This window comes from Lepus europaeus, chromosome 11 (assembly GCF_033115175.1).
Source record: "Lepus europaeus isolate LE1 chromosome 11, mLepTim1.pri, whole genome shotgun sequence".
In the NCBI taxonomy this organism is placed as follows: Eukaryota; Metazoa; Chordata; class Mammalia; order Lagomorpha; family Leporidae; genus Lepus; species Lepus europaeus.
The window spans coordinates 113,877,342-113,897,013 of NC_084837.1; the positions used below are offsets into that span (position 1 = coordinate 113,877,342).

The window sequence follows — 19,672 nt, forward strand, 5'->3', positions numbered from 1 at the left end:
GGCCATGGGGGCTGTCCACCCCTCCTCAGAGCCATGGGGGCTGTCCACCCCTCCTCAGAGCCATGGGGGCTGTCCACCCCTCCTCAGAGCCATGGGGGCTGTCCACTCCTCCTCAGAGCCATGGGGGCTGTCCACCCCTCCTCAGGGCCATGGGGGCTGTCCACCCTCCTCAGAGCCATGGGGGCTGTCCACCCCTCCTCAGGGGCAAGGGCGGGGGGCTGTCCACCCCTCCTCAGGGCCATGGGGGCTGTCCACCCCTCCTCAGAGCCATGGGGGCTGTCCACCCCTCCTCAGAGCCATGGGGGCTGTCCACCCCTCCTCAGAGCCATGGGGGCTGTCCACCCCTCCTCAGAGCCATGGGGGCTGTCCACCCTCCTCAGAGCCATGGGGGCTGTCCACCCTCCTCAGAGCCATGGGGGCTGTCCACTCCTCCTCAGAGCCATGGGGGCTGTCCACCCCTCCTCAGAGCCATGGGGGCTGTCCACCCCTCCTCAGGGGCAAGGGCGGGGGGCTGTCCACCCCTCCTCAGGGCCATGGGGGCTGTCCACCCTCCTCAGAGCCATGGGGGCTGTCCACTCCTCCTCAGAGCCATGGGGGCTGTCCACTCCTCCTCAGAGCCATGGGGGCTGTCCACCCTCCTCAGAGCCATGGGGGCTGTCCACCCTCCTCAGGGCCATGGGGGCTGTCCACCCTCCTCAGGGCCATGGGGGCTGTCCACCCCTCCTCAGAGCCATGGGGGCTGTCCACCCTCCTCAGGGCCATGGGGGCTGTCCACCCTCCTCAGGGCCATGGGGGCTGTCCACCCTCCTCAGGGCCATGGGGGCTGTCCACCCCTCCTCAGAGCCAGGGGGGCTGTCCACCCCTCCTGTCCTTTCCCAAAGCTGCCGTCTTAGTCCTGGGCCCCTGGAGGTGGCTGTGGAGCTACGGCCAAAGGTGAGGCGGGTCTCTGAGCCCACCAGGAAGCCTGGCTAACCCCGCCCACCTGGGGACCACGTGCAGGGCCACGGAATAGAAAACCCTCGTTTTATTCAGCACGAACCCGGGGCCCAAACATAAAAAAAAAATAAAAACAAAAACCAACAACCGACAAACGACGTGGCAGAGAGAAGGGCAGAACAGGGCCTGGCGGTCTGGGTGTGCCCGCGGCCTTGGCCCTCGGTGACCCTTTGCCCCTGCAGGAAGGGGCGCCCCCACCCCAGCGCCAGCTGCAGCCCGCTCGTGGGTTGGGGTCCGGGCCCCTCAGCGGACGCTGCCTGGGAGTAGGGCCTCCTGGGACGGGGAGAGATCGGCCTCCGTCCCTCTGAGATCAGGATCTGTGGAGACAAGATGCAGGTGGAGGGCAGGTCAAGGGCGGGCTGCGAGGTCAGGGTCGTAGACCTTCCTGGCCCTGCGTGGGGGCCCGGGCAGCGCTGCCATATAGGAGGGTGTCGGGGAGCCCCTGCTGCCCAGGGCAGGGTCCCCGCACGCCCGCCCAGCGCCGGCCCTCCACTGTGTCCTGGGCATTTCATGGCCCTGCAGCAGTCTGGAAATGCATTCTTCCTTATTATTATTATTTTTTTTTCCTTAAGCCTCCTTCTTCCTGCTCAGAAGCGCGATGGAAACCCACAGGCGTCAGTCGTTTCTGGGAACGCCGCGTCCGGCTTCCTGTGCACGCTGGCCCAGCCGGCCGCCTGCGGTCAGGGTCACGGGGCCGCTCTAATGAGACTCGGCCTTGCCAAGCACTTATGTAAAGAGCTCTGGGGGGGAGGGGTGCGGGGACGAGGAGGGGGCGGGGGGAGGCATCGCTGCTGCTCCTCCCTCCGCCCAAGCAAGCGGGCCTGGGGCCGCGGGGGACCCTGCTCACAGGAGCCCCCCTCCCGCCTTCCCAGGACCACTTCCTGGGAAGCCTCCCCCACCTGGGCATGGCGAATGTCTGACACGGGCTGCAGGCCTGTGGGGGATGGGGCGCGCTCTCTGTGCCCTGGACAACCCTGTCCGAGCCCCACTGGAGAACCACCAGCAGGAGGCCTGGGTGTGGGTTGCCAGGGTGCAGGATGGGAGCCCCCAAGAACACTGGGGATGGAGGGGAAGGCCAAGGGACAGTGGGGCTGCTCACCCATCCTGGGGACGCCCTGACCCTGACCCTGACCCTGGTCCCACACTGAGCCTGGCTCTCATCACAGGCATCACCTCTGTCCACTATAAGCATACACTCAGGAGTCCACGGTGGCCTCTGAGTCTGTCCCGCTTGTCCCCAGCTGTGCACCAGAGCTTGGAGCTCTCGGACGCCACTGCTCTGAATCGGCCAAGTGTGGCTTTCGTTTGATCAAACATCTGACATCCGCAGGGAGCAGCCTGGGCCTCCTGGAAGCTGGGGTCAGTGCGCACAGCGCTTGTGCGGGGAGCCGTGAGAGGGGCTGATGAGAGCCAGCTGGGGACGGTCGCTGAGCACGGCCAGCAGGGAGGGCTCATTCCAGCCAGAGCCACTTCCGGCCCCCCTGAGTCCCGCCATGAGCCCTCCACTGGGGGCAGCACAGACACAAGCTCTTTCTGCTGGGCCCTGGGGTGACCCGAAGCGCGGGTGTCTCCCGTACTGCTGCCGAGGCAGGGCGGGCACTGGGGCAGGAAGGGGCTGGGCAGGCTCTTACTGGACAATTTTGCAGTTTGTTGTGGAGACGTAGCGACCCGTGTAGTGGATGTTGCATCTCACCACGTTGTTGGTGAAATCCGACTCCAAGACCATGTACTTGGGGTTCACGTGCACCTGCAGAGAGAGGACAGGAGGGAGGAAGGGAAGGGGGACGGGTGAGGGGGCTGTATTTCACCTGCTCACCAGGGACATTGGCGGAGGGGCTGACGGCAGATGGACACTGAGTGGCGGGGCGGGAGGCGGGAGATGGAGAGGGTGCGGCTGAGACAGCCCCGCTCCGCCCTCTTCCGGGTGCTGGCAGAAGGGGTCCCGCCCCTACTGGGTGCCTGCAGGGAGGGGTTGAGGTTGCCTTTCCCAGGTGAGGCCACACTCACAGATGTGCTGTGTCTTTAGCTCACTCCTCAGCAAGGGAGGGCGGGACAAGGCGAGTCAGGGGGGCGGGAAGGGGCTCTCAGCCACGGGAGCCCTCAGCTGTGCAGGGGACCCTGTAGGAGTTGCGGCTGGCCCTCCCCTCCCCTCCTCCCCTAGATGGCACGAAACCCCCTCTGTCCGTGGACCACATGGCCTGTGGGGCCCCTGATCACAGGTCCTCTGTCACAACTGCTGATGGGCCCTAGGGGTCGTCATGGACACAAGGCAGCGCCCATCCCAGACTTCAGCTTCAGATGGACGCAGAGCTGGGTCCCCGGGGACCGCCTCTGGGCCAGGTGTGTGCGTGGGAGGGGGGCAGGGGTAGCCCAGACCAGGAGCCCCACCTTGAGGATGTAGTTCCCCGGCTGCACATCGGTGATGTCGATCCACTGGCAGTCGATGTCGGCGTTGTAGGTGTCGTAGCAGCCTGGGCTCAGGCCCTAGGAAAGGAGGAGGCGGCTGAGGGCTGCTCAGAGCCGCCCCCGAGGCCTGCCACAACCCTGCCCTGTCCGGGGCAGCTGCTGAGGGTGGCCACTGGACAGGAACCCCAGAGAGTGGAGGGCAAACTGGCCAGAGGGGCCGGAAGCAGCGCAGGGAGATGCTTGGGGGAGGCGGAGGGAGGAATGGGCAGCAGGCGGGCAGCGGGGGTCCTGGGCGGTCGGAGAGGCCATGCTTCCGACTGGACCTGGCTCCCCCAACTCACGCAGGTGTCTACCCCAAAGTCTTAGGTGTTTGGAGTTAAATGTTGAGGGTGGAGGGCTGATCTCTTTGCGGGGTGCAGCAGGGAGGTCTGTCGGCAGTGGAGGGGTCTCCCCAGAAGAGGGGGTTCAGCAGAGCCTGGCCCAGCTTCTCCCCGCTCGTTGCGGGCTTTTCCTCCATGCACCAGCCTCAATGACCGCCTGACTCTGAGCAGCGAGGAACCCCTCTTCCTTCCTACGTGTCTGCCCTGGCCATCTTGGTTAGAGTAAGGGGAGGCGACACAGTCCGAGACGCACCTGCGTCAGACAGACAGCTGGGCGTGTGCCACCCAGGCGCCAGCCCTAGGAGGGGACCTGGGCAGGACCTGGGCAGGACCTGGGCAGGACTTGGGTAGGACCTGTGTCCTGGGGAGAGGAGAGGGGGCCCTGCCTCTGACGGGAGCCGAGCAGTGAGCCCGCCTCAGCTGGCCTTGCCCCCCTGCCACCAGCTTGGGCCCGATCCTGGCACTCTGTGCTCTGGGCCGGTGGCGACAGCCCAACCTGCGTGTGGGAGGTGCACGCGTAGCGCTTGAGGTTGCCGAAGTCACAGGTGCTGTCTTCCAGGCAGAAGCTGGCCTTGTGGCCCTCGGCCACCTTCTTGCCCGTGGCAGCGTCCAGCAGGTCATAGTGGCTGAACTCGTCCATGCTGTGGTAGTGTCTGGGGGCAGAGGCGAGAGGAGAGGAGAGGAGAGGGAGGGCCTTGTCTCCCTCCCCCCCCAGCCCCCCTCCCCCGAGTCTGCTCCTGTCCCCTGAGACAAGCCCCAGGTGACCTCGCGGTGACCGCCAGGGCCTTTACGGTTGTCTGTCTGGCAGACAGCGTCTCTCGCTCCCTCCCCCCCCCCCCCCCCCGCCTGGGCCCTCTGAGCTTCCTCATCAGGTCCCTCCAGTGGGACCGCCCCCACCCCCACCCCACCCCCACCGGAGCTTTGGCTAAGGCTCCCCTGCAGACCTGCCCGGGGGGGGCCCCCCCGCAGCCAGCCACGGCTGCCGCACTCACTGGTGGCAGCTGTGCCACTCCCAGGTGTGCCGCGGGCGGTTGGGCAGGAAGTCCGCGGTGCCCTGGTTCTTCACGCGCTGGGGGAAGCGCAGCAGCACCCGCATGTCGTAGTCGGTGGCCTCGGGGGCGTAGGCTGTGCTGAGGGACGGGCGGGGAGACCCCAATGGGTCACAGACGCCCCCGCCCCGGCCCCCTCCCACCCCTCCTTCTTCCTCTCTCTCTCCTGGCCCGGCCCCGGCAGCTGCCAGGTGACCTCGCCAGGGCTGGCTCCTGGCAGGGAGGAGACACAGATCCAGGGGGCTCCACCATCCTGTGGAGGCTCTGCGAGGGCCCCCCAAGTCCCAGGGAAGGGGGTGGAGCCTCTGCACTGTCCTGGTTCCATTTGCCTTCCCACCCTCAGGTTCAAGCGAACACATTTAGCTCTTTCCCTAATCCACGTGTTGGCCCATGCAAACTCCAGGCCACTTCCAGCCTCCTCCTCCAGCGAGTCTGCCATGATTGCTCCACTGAGAGGCCTCTGACTGCCTGTGAACGCCAACAGCACAGCCTGCAGCATGCCGTGACGCCACGTGTGCCAGCGCCAGGCTGGGTGTCCCCAGTGCATGGCCCATGGCCAGTGGTCTGACCTGTTCGTTCACAGCACATCTGCTGAACCCCATGCACAGGCAAGTCCAGCCTCCGGCCTTTGGGGAGACACGGGGCACACAGTGCGCGCCCACCCGAGCAGCTGTGACGGGAGGGCTGACGGAGGCCCCTCCCTCCCCCGCAGACCGCGGACAGCTGTCCTGGCTGGCCTCAGGGGCGCGTCTCTGGCAGTCACGGAGGTCTGGGACGTGAGGTGGCCAGTGGAGGCTCAGCTCTGGGGAGGATGTCTGGACGGCAGGCAGGGGCTCCCGTCTGCCAGGCCGTGTCTGGGAATCCGTCTGGGTCTGGGCTGTGTCTGCTCGTGGCGCCCTGCCCGCTGCTCACCGTGGGAAAACGCCCTGCCGAGGAGCGGGACCCTGGCCACAGGGAGCGTGGCGTGAGCAGGCCCGCACGGGAGAGGACTGCGCTGGGTCTGCCACCCCCGTGCCACCCCCCTCCCCGGTCTGACCTCGCACAGCCTCTGGCCTGGGAACACTCATTCTGGCTCCTAGCCGCTGCTGCGGCTTGTCTCCGTCCTCAGGGGGCGAGTGAGGAGCCCTTATCTGCAGCCAGCCTAGGAGGTCCCGAGGGGGACAGGCAGGGCAGGCCGCCTCCACCTCCTCCCTCCCACCCTGGGCACGTGCGACGCCCCGGGGGGCCGCAGGTGACAGCTGAGGCTGGGGCAGGTCAGGACGGGGAAGGGGCAGGGCCCTGGAGCAGTGCGCGGCAGTAGCCCCCGCGGTGGCACCGTGCACCGTCGTCACCAGGAGGTAAACCAGCCCTGTTTAGTCCCGGATGCTGCTCTTTCTATAAGCCAGACTGGGCCGAGTTCCCTCCTGGTGAGTTCCCTGCCTTGTCCCTCACGGGCAGGGGTGTGTGGCCGCCATGCTGAGTGCCCGTGAACCAGAAGTTCTAGAAACAAGAAAATGTTGGGGCTCCAAAAGTTTCCTCGGTGTCGAAGTAAAGCAAAGAGGAAGTTCAAAGGCCAAAAACAAAGCAAGGAGGGCTGGCAGCGCCGTGGCACACCAGGCACCCCTAACTCCTAACCCCTAACAGGGGTTGGAGCCCTGGCTGCTGCACTTCCGATCCAGCTCCCTGCTAATGCACCTGGGAAAGCAGTGGACGATGGCCCGAGTCCCTGGGCCCCTGCCATCTCTATAGGAGACCTGGATGGCATTCCAGGCTCCTGGCTGCAGCCTGGTCCAGCCCTGGCTGTTCTGGCCATTTGGGGAGTGAACCAGCATGTGGAAGAACTCTCTCTCTCTCTCTCTAGCTCTGCCTTTAAAAAAATTTTAAAAAAAATTTAAAGCAAGTCATTGAGAAAAACAGGGGTTTTGTCCCTGGGATGCCAGGCACAGCAGCAAGCTGTGAGCACAGGGAGCCATCCCCCAAGGCACACACACGAGAGGACGTGGACGGAACACAAACCGAGCTGTACAGGAGGACGACCCTCCCAGGAACGAGGGTGGCCGGCAGCTCCCCATCCCTCATGGAGACTGGGTTGATGCAGACCGGTCAGCGTCCCCTCTGTCCTCCATCAGCCACGCCCATGCACCCCGCTGGGACCTGGCTGAAGCAGCTGGCCCCTGTGCATAGGGCTCCCAGGTCCCGCAGGGGCCTCCTCCTTAGGGGACCTCCCCAGGAGCAGCAGCTCAGGTGGGAAAGGCGTTAGCTCCTCCGAGTGGTGGGTGTCACCGCTTCCTTGGGTAGTTGCCAGTTGCCCCCAGGCCCTTGGGGGCAGGCCAGGGTCTCGCAGCTCGTGGGCAGCCTGGCTGGGGTGGGCTTACCTGGCCAGACACTTCTCTTCGGCGGCACAGCGCAGCGAGTACAGGTGGGCTCTCTGCACGTAAGTGGACGCCTGCACATAGCTGGGGTCGGGTACCAGGTCAGGGAGGCCTGCAGTGGGCGGGAGGTTGGGGGGAGGGAGCGGAGTCAGGCCGGCTGTGCCAGTGCCCGTGCCCAGAGACAGTCGCCCCCTGCCAGTGTCCTCGGGCCCTGCACCCCAGGAAGTGAGGCAGCCAGTGCTCTTGGTGGGGGTATGGAGTCCCGGAAACCCTCCGGGAGGGCTGGGGACATGAGCAAGCCAGAGAGGGCGGTGGAATGCGGGAGCAGAGGGAGGAGAGGGTATTCTTGGCAAGGGAGCAGCAGTGAACAAAGGCCTGGAGGCAGGACCCAGTGAACCCAGTCATTTCCTGTCGGAGCCACTCCCAGTGTCCCCAGCTCCCCCAGCCACCGAGAGAGCCCGGGACTGGCCTGGAGTGGGTCCCAGCAGGCTCCTGGGCAGCGCCAGGTGGAAGCTGGTTGGCGGGAGGGGTGGACCGGGCGGGCAGGGTCCTTGGCCGGCTGGGAGCGGGGCTCAGCCCTACCTTCCAGGGTGCCTTTCCAGCCAAGGCAGGCCCTCGTCCCCGTCCCCCAGGCGCATGGCACCACTTCTACTTCCAGCCACTGCTCACGCCCTCCCCTGGTGTCCAAGGTGCGGCCCCTGCAGAGCCCAGGACAAAGCACACAGGGCGGGCCTGCGGACGGCACCAGCTCTCGGCACCAGCTCTCGTGAACTCTCGGACCCAGCACGAGGCAGAGAGGGACAGGGGTCTGGGCGCCCCGCTGCTGGTGCGCGTGCGTCTCAGCCAGTTCCCTGGAATGAGTGGAAACGAGATGCAGGTGTGCTGACCGCAAGCTGAACAGGAAGCGGCCGGCTCGGGCGGGGGCGAGGAGTCCAGTCCGTCCTATCCGGGCTCAGCCACCCACCTCAGGGGGAGGGGCCTGGGGCGATGGCTGGGGGCTGCAGACTGCCCTGGGCCTCCTTCCTGTATGTAGGAGCCTCCCCCAGGCCCAGCAGAGGAGGGGCGCTTGGGCTTCCAGACCTGGAGAGACGCGCCTGCCCTTCCCCGTGCACACCCTGGGTGCCGGGCTCCGGCCCTGCCCTCCCTGGGGCTTGGGCCTCGTGGGGAGCTGGTCAGGCAGCCGGGCTGACCACACCTACTTGGAAGGCGAGGCAGCTTGGAGCACAGGGTGGGTGCCGATGAGGTGGCTCCTGGCTGCTGGGGAGCTGTTGGCCGGCCCAGGCCCCGTTACTCGAGCCCCCAGGAATGTTTGCAGTCCCTCCTAAGGGACCCTCAGGCCCCCAAACCAGCTGGGAGCCGCTGCTCAGGCTCTACTTCCCAGAAGCTTGGGGGAGGGGTGAGAAGAGAGGAGTGGTCCCCTTGCCTGTCCTCCAGGGCCTGGCTCGGCCCAGTGCGGGGGCGGGGCGGCTGGCCCGCAGCCTCACGGGACCCAAGAGTTCGGCACCAGACAGCCTGCCGCCCCGACCAGGCCCAGGGCCAATAAATCCTACACAGGGCTGCACACAGCCCTGTGGCCGACCCTCCCTCTGCAGGATCTGAGGGGCCCAGGGCAGCGAGGGCTGGCGCTGCTCCTGGCCCCACACTGAGCCCCGATCCTGGTCCCACACTGAGCCCTGATCCTGGTCCCACCCTGAGCCCTGATCCTGGATACACCCTGAGCCCTGACCCTGGTCCCACACTGAGCCCTGACCCTGGTCACACCCTGAGCCCTGACCCTGGTCCCACACTGAGCCCTGATCCTGGTCCCACCCTGAGCCCTGATCCTGGTCACACCCTGAGCCCTGACCCTGGTCCCACACTGAGCCCTGATCCTGGTCACACCCTGAGCCCTGACCCTGGTCCCACACTGAGCCCTGATCCTGGTCCCACCCTGAGCCCTGATCCTGGTCCCATACTGAGCCCTGACATTGGTCCCACCCTGAGCCCTGACCCTGGTCACACCCTGAGTCCCGATCCTGGTCACACACTGAGCCCTGATCCTGGTCACACCCTGAGCCCTGACACTGGTCCCACCCTGAGCCCTGACCCTGGTCACACCTTGAGCCCTGACCCTGGTCCCACCCTGAGCCCTGATCCTGGTCACACCCTGAGCCCTGACCCTGGTCACACCCTGAGCCCTGATCCTGGTCACACCCTGAGCCCTGACATTGGTCCCACCCTGAGCCCTGATCCTGGTCCCACACTGAGCCCTGATCCTGGTCCCACACTGAGCCCTGACCCTGGTCACACCCTGAGCCCTGATCCTGGTCACACCTTGAGCCCTGACACTGGTCCCACCCTGAGCCCTGACCCTGGTCACACCCTGAGCCCTGATCCTGGTCACACACTGAGCCCTGATCCTGGTCCCATACTGAGCCTTGATCCTGGTCACACCCTGAGCCCTGGTCACACAATGGACACTGAGCCTGGTCCCATACTGAGCCCTGATCCTGGTCAGAGACTTAGCTCTGATCCTGATCAAACATTGAACTCTGAGCCTGACACATCCTGAGCCCTGACCCTGATCATACCCCTAGCTGTGACCCTGGCCATAGTCATTGTTGTCCTCTTACTATTGGGGAACACCAGGCTGGGACAGGAAGTCTCCCTGGTGGACAGTGACACCCCAGGCCATGCTGGCATGCAGTGAGGCCTCACCATAGCCACCACATCTCCTCCCCTCCAGATGGGAGCCTCCCTAAGAGCAGAGCCTGGACGCCAGCAGCGTTTACTCCAGGGCTGACCCACTGGCTCAAGGCCCTCCCACTTCCTCAAGGACCACTGGCCCAATACCCACTGCCACGTACCGCCCCCTGCTGCCAAGACAGGAGGAAACGGAGGCCGGGAGAAGGCACTGAGTGTGCCCGCGGTCACCCCATGAGTCTGGGCAGCCCACAGAGCAGATCCGAGGCCCTCCCTATGCCCAATCTGGCCCCCACACACATGCACAGCCACTCTTCATTTTATAAATAAATGGCCTCTGCACAAATACACAGACTGTATCGGGTAAGCTGCGGGTGCACACAGCCGTGACTGCCTCCACCCTTACACTGTGAGTCACAGCCACCCCTCCCCCCCCAGGACCCCCAGGAGTCACCAGTGTGACTGAATGGCCACAGATGAACGACACCTCGCCTGACACCAGGGGGAGCCACTTGTGTGGCTGCCTGTGTTCCCCGTCTCTGCCTGTCCCCCCAGGTCCCTCCACCTCCCTCCTCAGGACCCCGCCGAGGCCCCAGGGCTCAGCAGCCCCTCCCCCGGCTGGCAGGTGCTCCAGGGAGCTGTGCTGTGCTCCCGGGTATATGCCCGTCCAGGGCTGAGTGAAGCTGGACTCAGCAGGGTGGGGGGCGGAGTGCATTGTGGAGGAAGGTCCTGGGGGGAGGGTCTTTCAGCACACGGATGGAGTCACCCAGCCCCCACCCCCGGGGGGCTGCCCATGCACACTCAGAAAGGACTGATTCCATCAGGGGACCTGGCCACCCAGGAAGTGAGCCAATCCCCAGCTCGGAGCAAAGTCACCATCCTCACACATCTGGCCAGGGCCCCCTCCCTGTCTCATTCATCTTTTGTTTGTTCATGTTTAACCTTCCTGCTCTCCCCGGGCTGTCAGATGTGGCCTTGAACCCGGACTGTGGAGGTGGGTGTGACTCCTGAAGTGGATGCCCACTCCTGCTCCTCTCCCTGACGCAGACGGCCCCCGCCCCTGCCCCAGCTGCTTGTCACCAAGGACTCCGGGGTGCTGGACAGCCCGGCCAGGGCTCCAGCCCAGCTCCCTCCCTGAGTTCTGGGTCACCTCCAACCATGCTCAGCTCCTCCCAAGCCCCAGCCGTCCAGGGAAGGGTGTGTGGGTGGCTTGGCTCGGGCTCCCCAGGGAGTGTCCCGTCCTCTGCTCCCGGGAGGAAAGCAGGAGCCTGGGTTCCTCTTCCGAGACCCTCCGAGTGGCCCTGGGCAGACCCAGCCCCTCTCCAGGCCTCACCACCTTCATCTGCCCACTTCCAATGGCTTCCCCTGCCCTGCACCCCGACCCTGCACTCATGGCCTGAAGTGCTGGCGACAGGCTGTACAGAGCCCGGGCCAGGAGGTCAAGGACACGGGGTCAGGTCCTCGGGTCGGCTGACCAACAGCGGATCAGCCCTCAAAGGCAGCCAGCATGGAGGGTCAGTGCTCCCACCACCACCCCAGATGCTCCAGGAGAGCCCCGGCAAAGGGGCCGCTGGGAGAAGCCCACCCAGTCCTTCCGCCCTGGGTTGGACCCACAGACGGTCCCTGGGTGTGAGCTGCGTGTACCCCTCCCTCCCTCAGCTCCCTGTCTCCGGGGAGGGGGGGTTCAGCCTGCTGCCTGGATCTGGAAGGTATGTATGTTGCCCACAAACTCTACTCTCCTGGGCTGGGGGCTACACATAGATAAACAAACAGGAGCCAAGCGGATGCTTCCGCTCAGCAGGTGGGTGGGTGGGTGCTCACCTGGGCATTCTGGAATAAAGATGAGCCCTGTCAGCACCAGCCAACGGTGCCACACCTGTTCCCGGGAGAGGGCAGCCCAGGCAAATGAGCTACGAGGGCACACAAGCTGGGCCCAGAACCTTCCATGGCTCCCAGCTGCCTCCAGAACCCAGCCCTGATGGCTCAGGATGAGGTGCTGAGGTGCTCTGGGGTCTCAACTTGGCCTCTCCAGGAGTCTGAACCCAAGGGTCAGTGGGCAGCTCCCCAGCAGCCCCTGGACCCACCCTTGCAGGGGCTGCTCCCCCCACTCCTGCGCTCCCTCGCCTGCCTCACTTCCCCACAGCGCCTACCGCCTGCTTCCACCTCCTCGCTGATGCCGCTCACCCACAAAGACCCACAGGGCAACGATTCTGTGCCCGTTCACCGCTGCGAGCTCTGTGCCAGAAAGCGCCCAGCACACAGGGAGCCACTGCACCTCGTGGAATGACTGCATTTCCTTATGGGGACAGGGCGGGCGCTGGTGTCCCTCTGCCTGTGCCCCGGTCTCACAGGATGAAGCAGGTGCGGGGGCCAGGGGCTGGTGAGCTGCACCTGAGCTGGGCTGAGCCTGCACCGGACTCGGGGCCTGGCACCTGCACAGCGAGGGCAGCGCACGCACGAACGCCCCACGCTGGGGTCTGGCGACGCGTTACCAGACCGAGGCTGCGCTTGATGCCAAAGGGCAAGAGGATTAGCTCTGGGCTTGGAAAAGCGGGGCTCCAGGTGGCCCACAAGCCGGGTCTTTGCCTCTCCACCCTGAGCCCTTCCTGGGCTGGCACTCCCTGTTCCTGGGTGGTCCTGCACACCCACTTCCCGGGGCACCCATCAGCAGGGGAGGGAGACCCAGGCCCAGCCCTCACCCCGTATCCTGGATCCCAACCCAAGCCCGTCAGCTCCAGCTGCCTGTGGTAACCAGGCGCTGGGTGAGCGCCAGAGGAGGGGTCAGTCTGGGCCTCCCCTTCCGGCCTCAGCAGCCCCACAGGAATGCCGGGCACAGGAACTGGAAGCAGGTGCGGCTGCCTCCCCCCTCTCCCTCCCTCGCCCGCGGGAGTTTTCCATGTGTTCTTGGCTCCGGGAAGCACAAGCACGGCACTGGCGGCTCCTGGGGAGGGGCCCTTTGAGAGCAGAGGACACCAGGGACCCAGGGTCAGGGGACTGGGAAGGGGGACGAAAGGCCTGAACTCCAGACCAAGTCCTCTGCAGCTGAGCACCACCCAAGGCACCAGTGACTGCCCCCTCCCCACTCCCCCAACCCCCAGACGCAAAAAGCCAACTTTCACTTTTGCCGGGGGATGGACACCCCAGAAAAATGAACACCATCCCAGGGGACAGCGCCTGTGTTTCAGACACCAGGGGACCCAGGCTCCTCTTTCTGCAGCCCTGACTCTCACGCGCAAGACCCCCAGCCCGGAGACTCCATTTCTTTCGGAAGAGCAGCCTGGCGGCTTCAGGGAGGAGGCCAAGCTGGGACTGGCTCCAGGGCCCATTGCCTAACCGGCCGGGGCTCAGTGTCTCCATCTGTACAATGGGTGACCGGGTCCCCACCTCAGGGCAAGGGAGTCTACCTGACAGCTCCAGGAACAGGGCCACACGGGGCTCCTCGCTGACACCACGCCGGGAGGGGCCGGGGGCGGGAGGCTGGCCTCAGGCTCCTGGGGTCTCTCCCACTCACTGTCCCACCCTGCTCTGTCACAGTCGGGGCCTGGACTACGTGTTAAATGAATGAATGACCACATGGATGAGGCTGATGCACAAAACATAAAAAAAAAAGGACTGCGTGGTTGTTCCGCACCCGGGAGGGAAGTGTGCAGCAGCCTAACCCTCCCCCGCTGCAGATGGGTAGCCCGGGCCCCGGGAGGCAGAGGCTGGGGAGTTAGGGGGGCTGTGCAGCCTGGGAGCTCCTTCTGGTGCAGGGAGCCAGGGCTGCTCTCAGGGACTGAGGCGTGATGGGGGACACCCCAGAAGCACAGTGGGTACAGGACGATGTAACCAACAGGCATAGGATGTGGGGTCCCAGCGCAGGAGGAAGGCAGTGCTGGGGCCCCCAGGGAGCCCCAACGTTTTCCCCAGCAGAGCCGAGAGCAACCTTCTGTCTGCTCCACAAGTAGGTTGGAGAGACTGGGCCAGAGGCCAGGCTGGGGGACGCAGCGGGGAGGCCAAGGCTGGCGCAGCCACCAGAGATGCCCCCGGAGGACAGCCACGGCCGGTGCACCGGCGGGGCTGTGAGGGGAAGGCCCTGGCTTCTGGGGCAGGGGTCGTCTGTCAGCTGCGGCTGCAGAGAAGATGCTGGGAGAGGAGAGGCCAGCAGCAGCACAGGGCAGGGGACGCGGCGGCCCCTCCCGGCCTCTCGGCCAGGATCTGCTGCCCGAGCTGGGCCTCTTTCTTGCCTTCTGTCTGGGATGTGTTTCAGAGTTGCAGACGGCAGCCTGGCATCACAGGATGCCCAGGAGGAGGGGAAGGCACCTGTGGGGCAGGCGTGGGCGGCGGTCACATGTGTTTGGTGTTGGGAGGCCGCGTCCACGCCCACGCTCGAGCAGGCTGCCAGCGCCCAGCCTCAGACCCCTGGGTGTGCGGCCAGCAGAGATGAAGTCAGTCTCTGAGAATCCGCCCTGGGCTCCCACACTCGGGCTGGGGGTCTGATCTCAAGTACAAGGCTTGGCCGTCTCTGCGCTGGGATTTTCCACGGTCCTGGGCTAGCAGGGTTGGGAGGGGGGAATTTGAGGAGATGCAGGGGCACCACTGCTCCCACTCTGCCCTCACCCCATGGCCTCCATAATTAGAGATGCTTGGAGAACCTTCTCCGGGAAGTCCCCCCTAAGCCCCTGCCCAGCACCCCTTTCCCCACCGTGCTCACCTACCCCAGCCTGCTTCCCTTGGGCCAGGCCTGGACTCCAGGCACCTGAGGCATGACTGACCACCTCTGGGGCAGAAGCGTCTTTGACCCCAACTGAGCTGGGGGGCTCAGGGGCAGCGGCGGATGTCCCCCTGAGCACCAAGCACCCCCCCACTCCCGCAGCATGACCTTGCCCTTCCACTCCCGCAACATGACCTTGCCCCTGACAACCAACTGGGCTTTCTCCAGCTCAGACAGGCAAAGAGGGACCTCGGAAAGCCCGCTGGCTCGGAGCCTGAATGTGAGGTCCAGGCCTGGCTCTGCCAGCACCGGACGCTGGCAGCGTTCGCTCCCTCCTCTGCCCAGAGGCGGGGCCCCTGCGGCCGGGCCTCCTGCAGCCAAGGGCTTGCATTCTAAGCAGCACAGTCCCAACAAAGCTGAGCCCCCTGGGGTGAAATGTGCTGCCTGCACGAGGGCTCTGAGCAGGTGAGGTACAGGTGCAGCACACCTGTGGCCACGGGCATCTCTGCCGGAGGGGCCACCGGCCCCATCCTGAGCTCCTAAGGTTCTCAAGTGGGACTCAGCACGAGTCCCTGGACAAGCCTCTCCCCCGGCCAGGGGTCCAGCAGCACCCTCAACAGCAGCCCAGCACCCAAGCCAGTGGGGCCAGAGACAAGGAGGAGAGCAGAGGATCATGGGAAGGAGAGCAGCCGGGCTGCACGTGCACCAGGAACTGCATGGAAAACCCAGACTGAAAAGCAGCCACCCCACAGGGACAGCAAGAAGGGGAGTCTGGGACAGCGGGGGATGGGCCGCCCACCCCACAGTGTCACGCACAGGCCTCCCCAAGACCAGGCCATCTGTGCACCCAGAGAAAGCTAAAGTGACTGTCCACCTGGCCTGTGACTCCCGCCACTCCTCTGGCTGGGTCAGGACTGGGGTGAGGGGAGTGAGGCCAGGGAGGCACCCGTCTCGGGAGCATCCAAAACACTGTGTAACCCAGAGAAGTGGTATTTAAGGCACCATTTAAATAAAAACCCAAAGAGCTGTGCTGCTGCCTGTGACACCAGCAGCCCATATGGACCCGGCTCCGTCCCAGCTGCTCCACTGCCCATCCAGCTCCCTGCTAACGCTCCTGGGGAAGCAGCGGAGGACGGACCAGGTGCTTGGGTCCCCGCACCCGCGTGGGAGATCCGGAAGAAGCTCCTGGCTTCCACCTGGCGCAGCCCTGGCCTTTGCAGCCGCCTGGGGAGTGAACAGATGGAAGAGCTCTCTCTCTCTCTCTCTCTGTGACTCTGCCTCTCAAATAAATAAATAAATCTTTTTTTTTAATCAAAAGGCATGCAAGATGTCGGTGATGAACAAAATACCCACAATTCAGACAAACACAGGATCCTTGTGGCTCAGTGTGCCTGGGTCTGATTGGATGGAACCTTTGGATGCTTTCCCTTGGTGGATTTCTTGATACTTTCTCCATGCAGGAAATGGTGCTTATCTTGATTACTGAGAGCCTGGGCATCTCCTTAAATCCTTACAGCCTAGGCCAACCGTCTGGCCTGGGAGGAAGCCCCCTCTCCTGCTCTTCCAGGGGAGGCACTCACAGATGCCCAGAGAGGGACCCCTCCCTGCCTCCCACGGGGAGCTGGCCGGGGCATCTCCTGGGCCCTTTCCTTTGTCCTCAGGGGACCTAAGTGCCAGATCTGGAAGGTACCTCCCCTCCCAGAGCCCAGCTGGTCCCCCCATCCCTGGGGTTCAATCCAGGCCACCCTGGCCACCGCCGGGGGGACTCCCCAGGCACGAGGAGGTGGAGAGGGAGGGCTGGGAGGTGAGCCCTGCAGAGGGTCCAGGCCCCGGTCAGTCGCGGGGCGGCGGGTACTCACCGCGCCCGTTGGAGCTGGGCCGGTACACGCTGCCCACGCTGAGGCGGCCTTGCTGCGCGCCGTTGCGCTCCGCACCGGGCGGCGGGGGCGCGTCCGAGCTCCGCACCGGCAGGTAGGGCGGCTCCAGCACGCGGAAGGGCGGCTGCGGCGGCTCCGGGGCGCGCGGCGGCGCATAGGCCTCAGGCGGCGCGTTCCCGTAGGAGGGGTACCAGCCGAGGCGGGGGTCGCCGCCGCCGGCTGGCGCCGCGTCGGGGCCGGGCCCGGGGTCGGGGTAGGCGGGCTCGAAGCCCCCGGCGCCCTCGCTGTACAGGCTGTGCGAGTAGCGGCGGTCCAGGCCGTCGGGGGGCTGCGGCTGCGGCTGCGGCGCGTACGGCCTCTCGGCGCCCGGGTGGAAGCCCTGCGCCGGGTACTCGGGCTGCTCCTCGCCGCCGCCGCCGCCGCCGTACTCCTCGTAGCGCGCCCGCGGCTGGAACGGGTAGAGCACCCCGGCCGAGGCCACGGCCGCCGCCCCTGCGCCCAGGCCGCCGCCCGCGCCGCGGTAGTACACGAAGCCCTGCTCGTAGGTCCGAGCCGCGGGGTCATAGTTCTCGTACTGGCTGACGTAGGGCGCTTGCGGGTAGGGGAACTGCTGCTGTGGGAAGGAGGGCGGCTGGCGGTAGGTGGTGGCGAAGGCCGAGGCCGAGACCGAGGAGGAGGCGGAGCCCCCGTGCCGTTGCTGGGAGACGGAGGTGCGGGCCCGGGCCATGCCCGTGCTGTCCCCGACGGCCACCTCGCGCCAGTTGTCGGGCACCTGGCCGAAGCCGAACGGGTGCCGCGCCTGGCCGCGCACGGTGTCCGAGCCCACGCGCCCGGGCAGGGGCAGGGGCAGGGAGGGCGCCTGGCGACGCCGGGGGCTCCCGTGGCTGCGCCGCGGCGGGGCCTGGGGCGCGCCGGCCAGCAGCACTCGGGAGCTACCCTGGGCGCTCCGAGGCCCCGCCGGCTCGTACTCGGAGCCCGAGTTGAGCAGGCTGTACACCTGCCCGTTGTTCTCCCATTGGATCAGCTGCCGCCAACGCGCCGGGTCCGAGCCCTGCCCGCGCACCAGCGCGCACAGGCAGGCGCCCCACACCAGGGCCCCCAGCTGCCAGCCGGCCGGGGTCAGAGCCATGGTGGCCCCGCGGAGGCCTGGTGCACCGGTCGGCTGTCTTGGAGCGCGCCCCCGCGCGCGCGCTTCTCTTCCCACGGACTCCTTGCCTGCCCCGGCTCTAGCTTTGTCCATTCTGGCCTTGTCCCGAGCGGGACGGCTCCTCCGATGACAGCATGTCGAGGCCAAGGGGTCAGGGCAGGGCAGGGGCGGTGCCCAGGGCACGCGCGCGCGCTCGCGGGCAGGGCCACCCGGGGGGCCTTACATGGCTAGCCCCGCAACTGGCTGGCCGCTGGACAGGCGCTTCCCCCCTCCGAATGAATAAGCAGCGGGCTGCGAGCTTGGGGAGGCTTCAGGTCGGCGGGTCCGCCTGCTGGGGCCTCCTCCGCGCGGCCCTATGGCCCGCCGGCTTTTAGCTATGTGGCCTGTCCCGCAGCTGCCCGCCTCCCTCCGTCCCCAGAGCTCCCAGCCTGCCCTCCTAAAGGAGAGGCAGGGAATAGGTCCGTGCCAGTGTGACCTTAGGCCGGGCAGGCAGAGCGGGGCTGGGGGGTGTCAGCTCTGCTCTGCCTGCCCCTCTCTCCTCTCCACTTGATTTGCTGGTTTCTTTTGGGGGCTGGAAGGAGCCCCTGACCCCTCCCCCCAAGTCTAGATGGCCCCACCCCCCACCCCAGGACCCCTCCTTCCTGTCGTCAGATGTCTGCAGGGCCCCAGGGGAGGCCCCCCTGTTCCTGAGCCTGAGTGCGGAAGATGTTTCCCGGGGTTCAGTCTTGGCAAACTTCCTGGCCTCACCTTCTCCCTCTGTAGAATGGGGTGGCTGGGTCCTGGGTGGGACAGAAGAGGAGTGTGAGATCATGGGAGAGAGCTGCTTCTCCCATGACCTCTGTGCCAGTGAGCAGAGCCGTGGCATAACCTGAGTGCACGCAAGGGTCGGTGAGACCCAGGGATCAGGACGGTCACCCAGGGCAGGGGGCTCAGGAGCCCTGCTCCTGTGCCATTAAGCTGCTGTGGGTGACCCCAGGGAAGCCCCTCTTCCCCTCTGCCGCCCAGTTGGCACCTCCAACGCTCGGAGGCCCTTCTGGGCTCCAAGAGGAGCCTTCCAGGAAGTGACCCTGGGCAGGATGCCACTCCGGCTTCGCCTGCGCTGCCCTCTGTAGCCTCGCTCCCAGCATCCATGGCAGAACTCCCCCTCGCTCATGCCCACAGACACGACCAGAAGGACCCCCCCAGACTCCTCTGTCTGGGGATGGGGCAGGCAGCCAGAGCAGGCTCTCCTCTGCCAAGGGCCCCCACCTGCCCCCATCCGTGCCAAGCAGGGGCTGCTCATCCATTGCATTTTTCCCTTCAGAGCGGAGATCTGATCCCACGTCTGGGGCTGGGGCGTGCGATCCCACGTCTGACTACCAGGGAGGTGGGGGAGGGGGTACCCGGCCAGCACCCGCCCAGCGCTGGTGGCTGATTTCCCCAAGTGAGACACTGAGGCAGGCTGGCCGAGGGCCGGGACCTAGAGGGTTAAGCCTTCCCTCCCTCCTGCGTGCCCCCTGCAGTGCTGGCCTCAGCTGCCTGGAATCCCTGGGGTCCTGCAGGGCAGCAGCGGGAGAGGAAGGGGGAGCAGGGGGAGGAGGGCACCCCCAGGCAGGAGTGTGTGCGGGAGAGCACAGAGGACGGCTTGGGGTCAGGGCCCCCGGGACCCCCTCCTGGAGCCGGGGGTGGGGCAGGCAGGGGCTGCCTCGGGATTTGGGTGGGGGCGATCAGGGCCCGGGCTTCTGCCTCGGAGCCAGCTCTTGGCCTGAAACCCGACCCGCCGGCTCCCGCCGCTCCTTCTTTCTTCTTAATAAGGTCGAATCCCAGTGAGTCAGAGGAGCCAAGTTTCCTGTTAGGCTGCGTTTGAATAAACTCTGCTCTGAACACAGCTCGGGCCAGGCCGGCACGCCTGCCAGCCACCCGTCCCTGCAGGGATGCCTAGAGCCAGCTCCTGGCCTGGCCCTGGCTGCTCCCCGGGAAGCCCCCCTCTGTGGCCTGGGGTGACAGTCCCTTTCTGGTGGCCTCGTGGGGGAGGGGGATGGGACAAGAGGACCAGGAGACCCGCGGCGGCTGTTTTCTCTTTCCTTTGGACTTGGGGGTGGTGGTGGTGTA

The 19,672-nt window shown here is 66.0% G+C and overlaps 1 protein-coding gene across 2 annotated transcripts; it reads right to left on the reverse strand.

Moving 5' to 3' along the window:
• Positions 1-1,006: 1,006 nt before the first annotated feature.
• LOXL1 (lysyl oxidase like 1) lies at positions 1,007-17,864 on the reverse strand. Of its 2 annotated transcripts, XM_062206492.1 has the most exons (7): positions 16,417-17,862; positions 7,186-7,294; positions 4,775-4,912; positions 4,279-4,435; positions 3,385-3,480; positions 2,628-2,743; positions 1,007-1,313 (listed from the first exon to the last, which is right to left on the reverse strand). In XM_062206492.1, exons 1-7 carry the CDS (start codon positions 17,672-17,674, stop codon positions 1,307-1,309), a joined length of 1,881 nt encoding a protein of 626 aa, XP_062062476.1. In that variant the 5' UTR covers positions 17,675-17,862; the 3' UTR covers positions 1,007-1,306. The 2 variants fall into 2 exon arrangements, with proteins under 2 accessions (XP_062062476.1, XP_062062477.1); XM_062206493.1 differs by lacking the exon at positions 1,007-1,313 and having other exon boundaries at positions 2,624-2,743; positions 16,417-17,864.
• Positions 17,865-19,672: the final 1,808 nt, after the last annotated feature.

Coding starts and splice junctions, on each gene's coding strand:
- LOXL1 (XM_062206492.1), bottom strand. CDS start 17,674: ATGGACAAAGCTAGAGCCGGGGCAGGCAAGGAGTCCGTGGGAAGAGAA. Junction 7,295..16,416: donor GCCCAGCTCCAACGGGCGCG/GTGAGTACCCGC, acceptor CGCCCACTGCAG/GCCTCCCTGACCTGGTACCC. Junction 4,436..4,774: donor GAGTGGCACAGCTGCCACCA/GTGAGTGCGGCA, acceptor CTCTGCCCCCAG/ACACTACCACAGCATGGACG.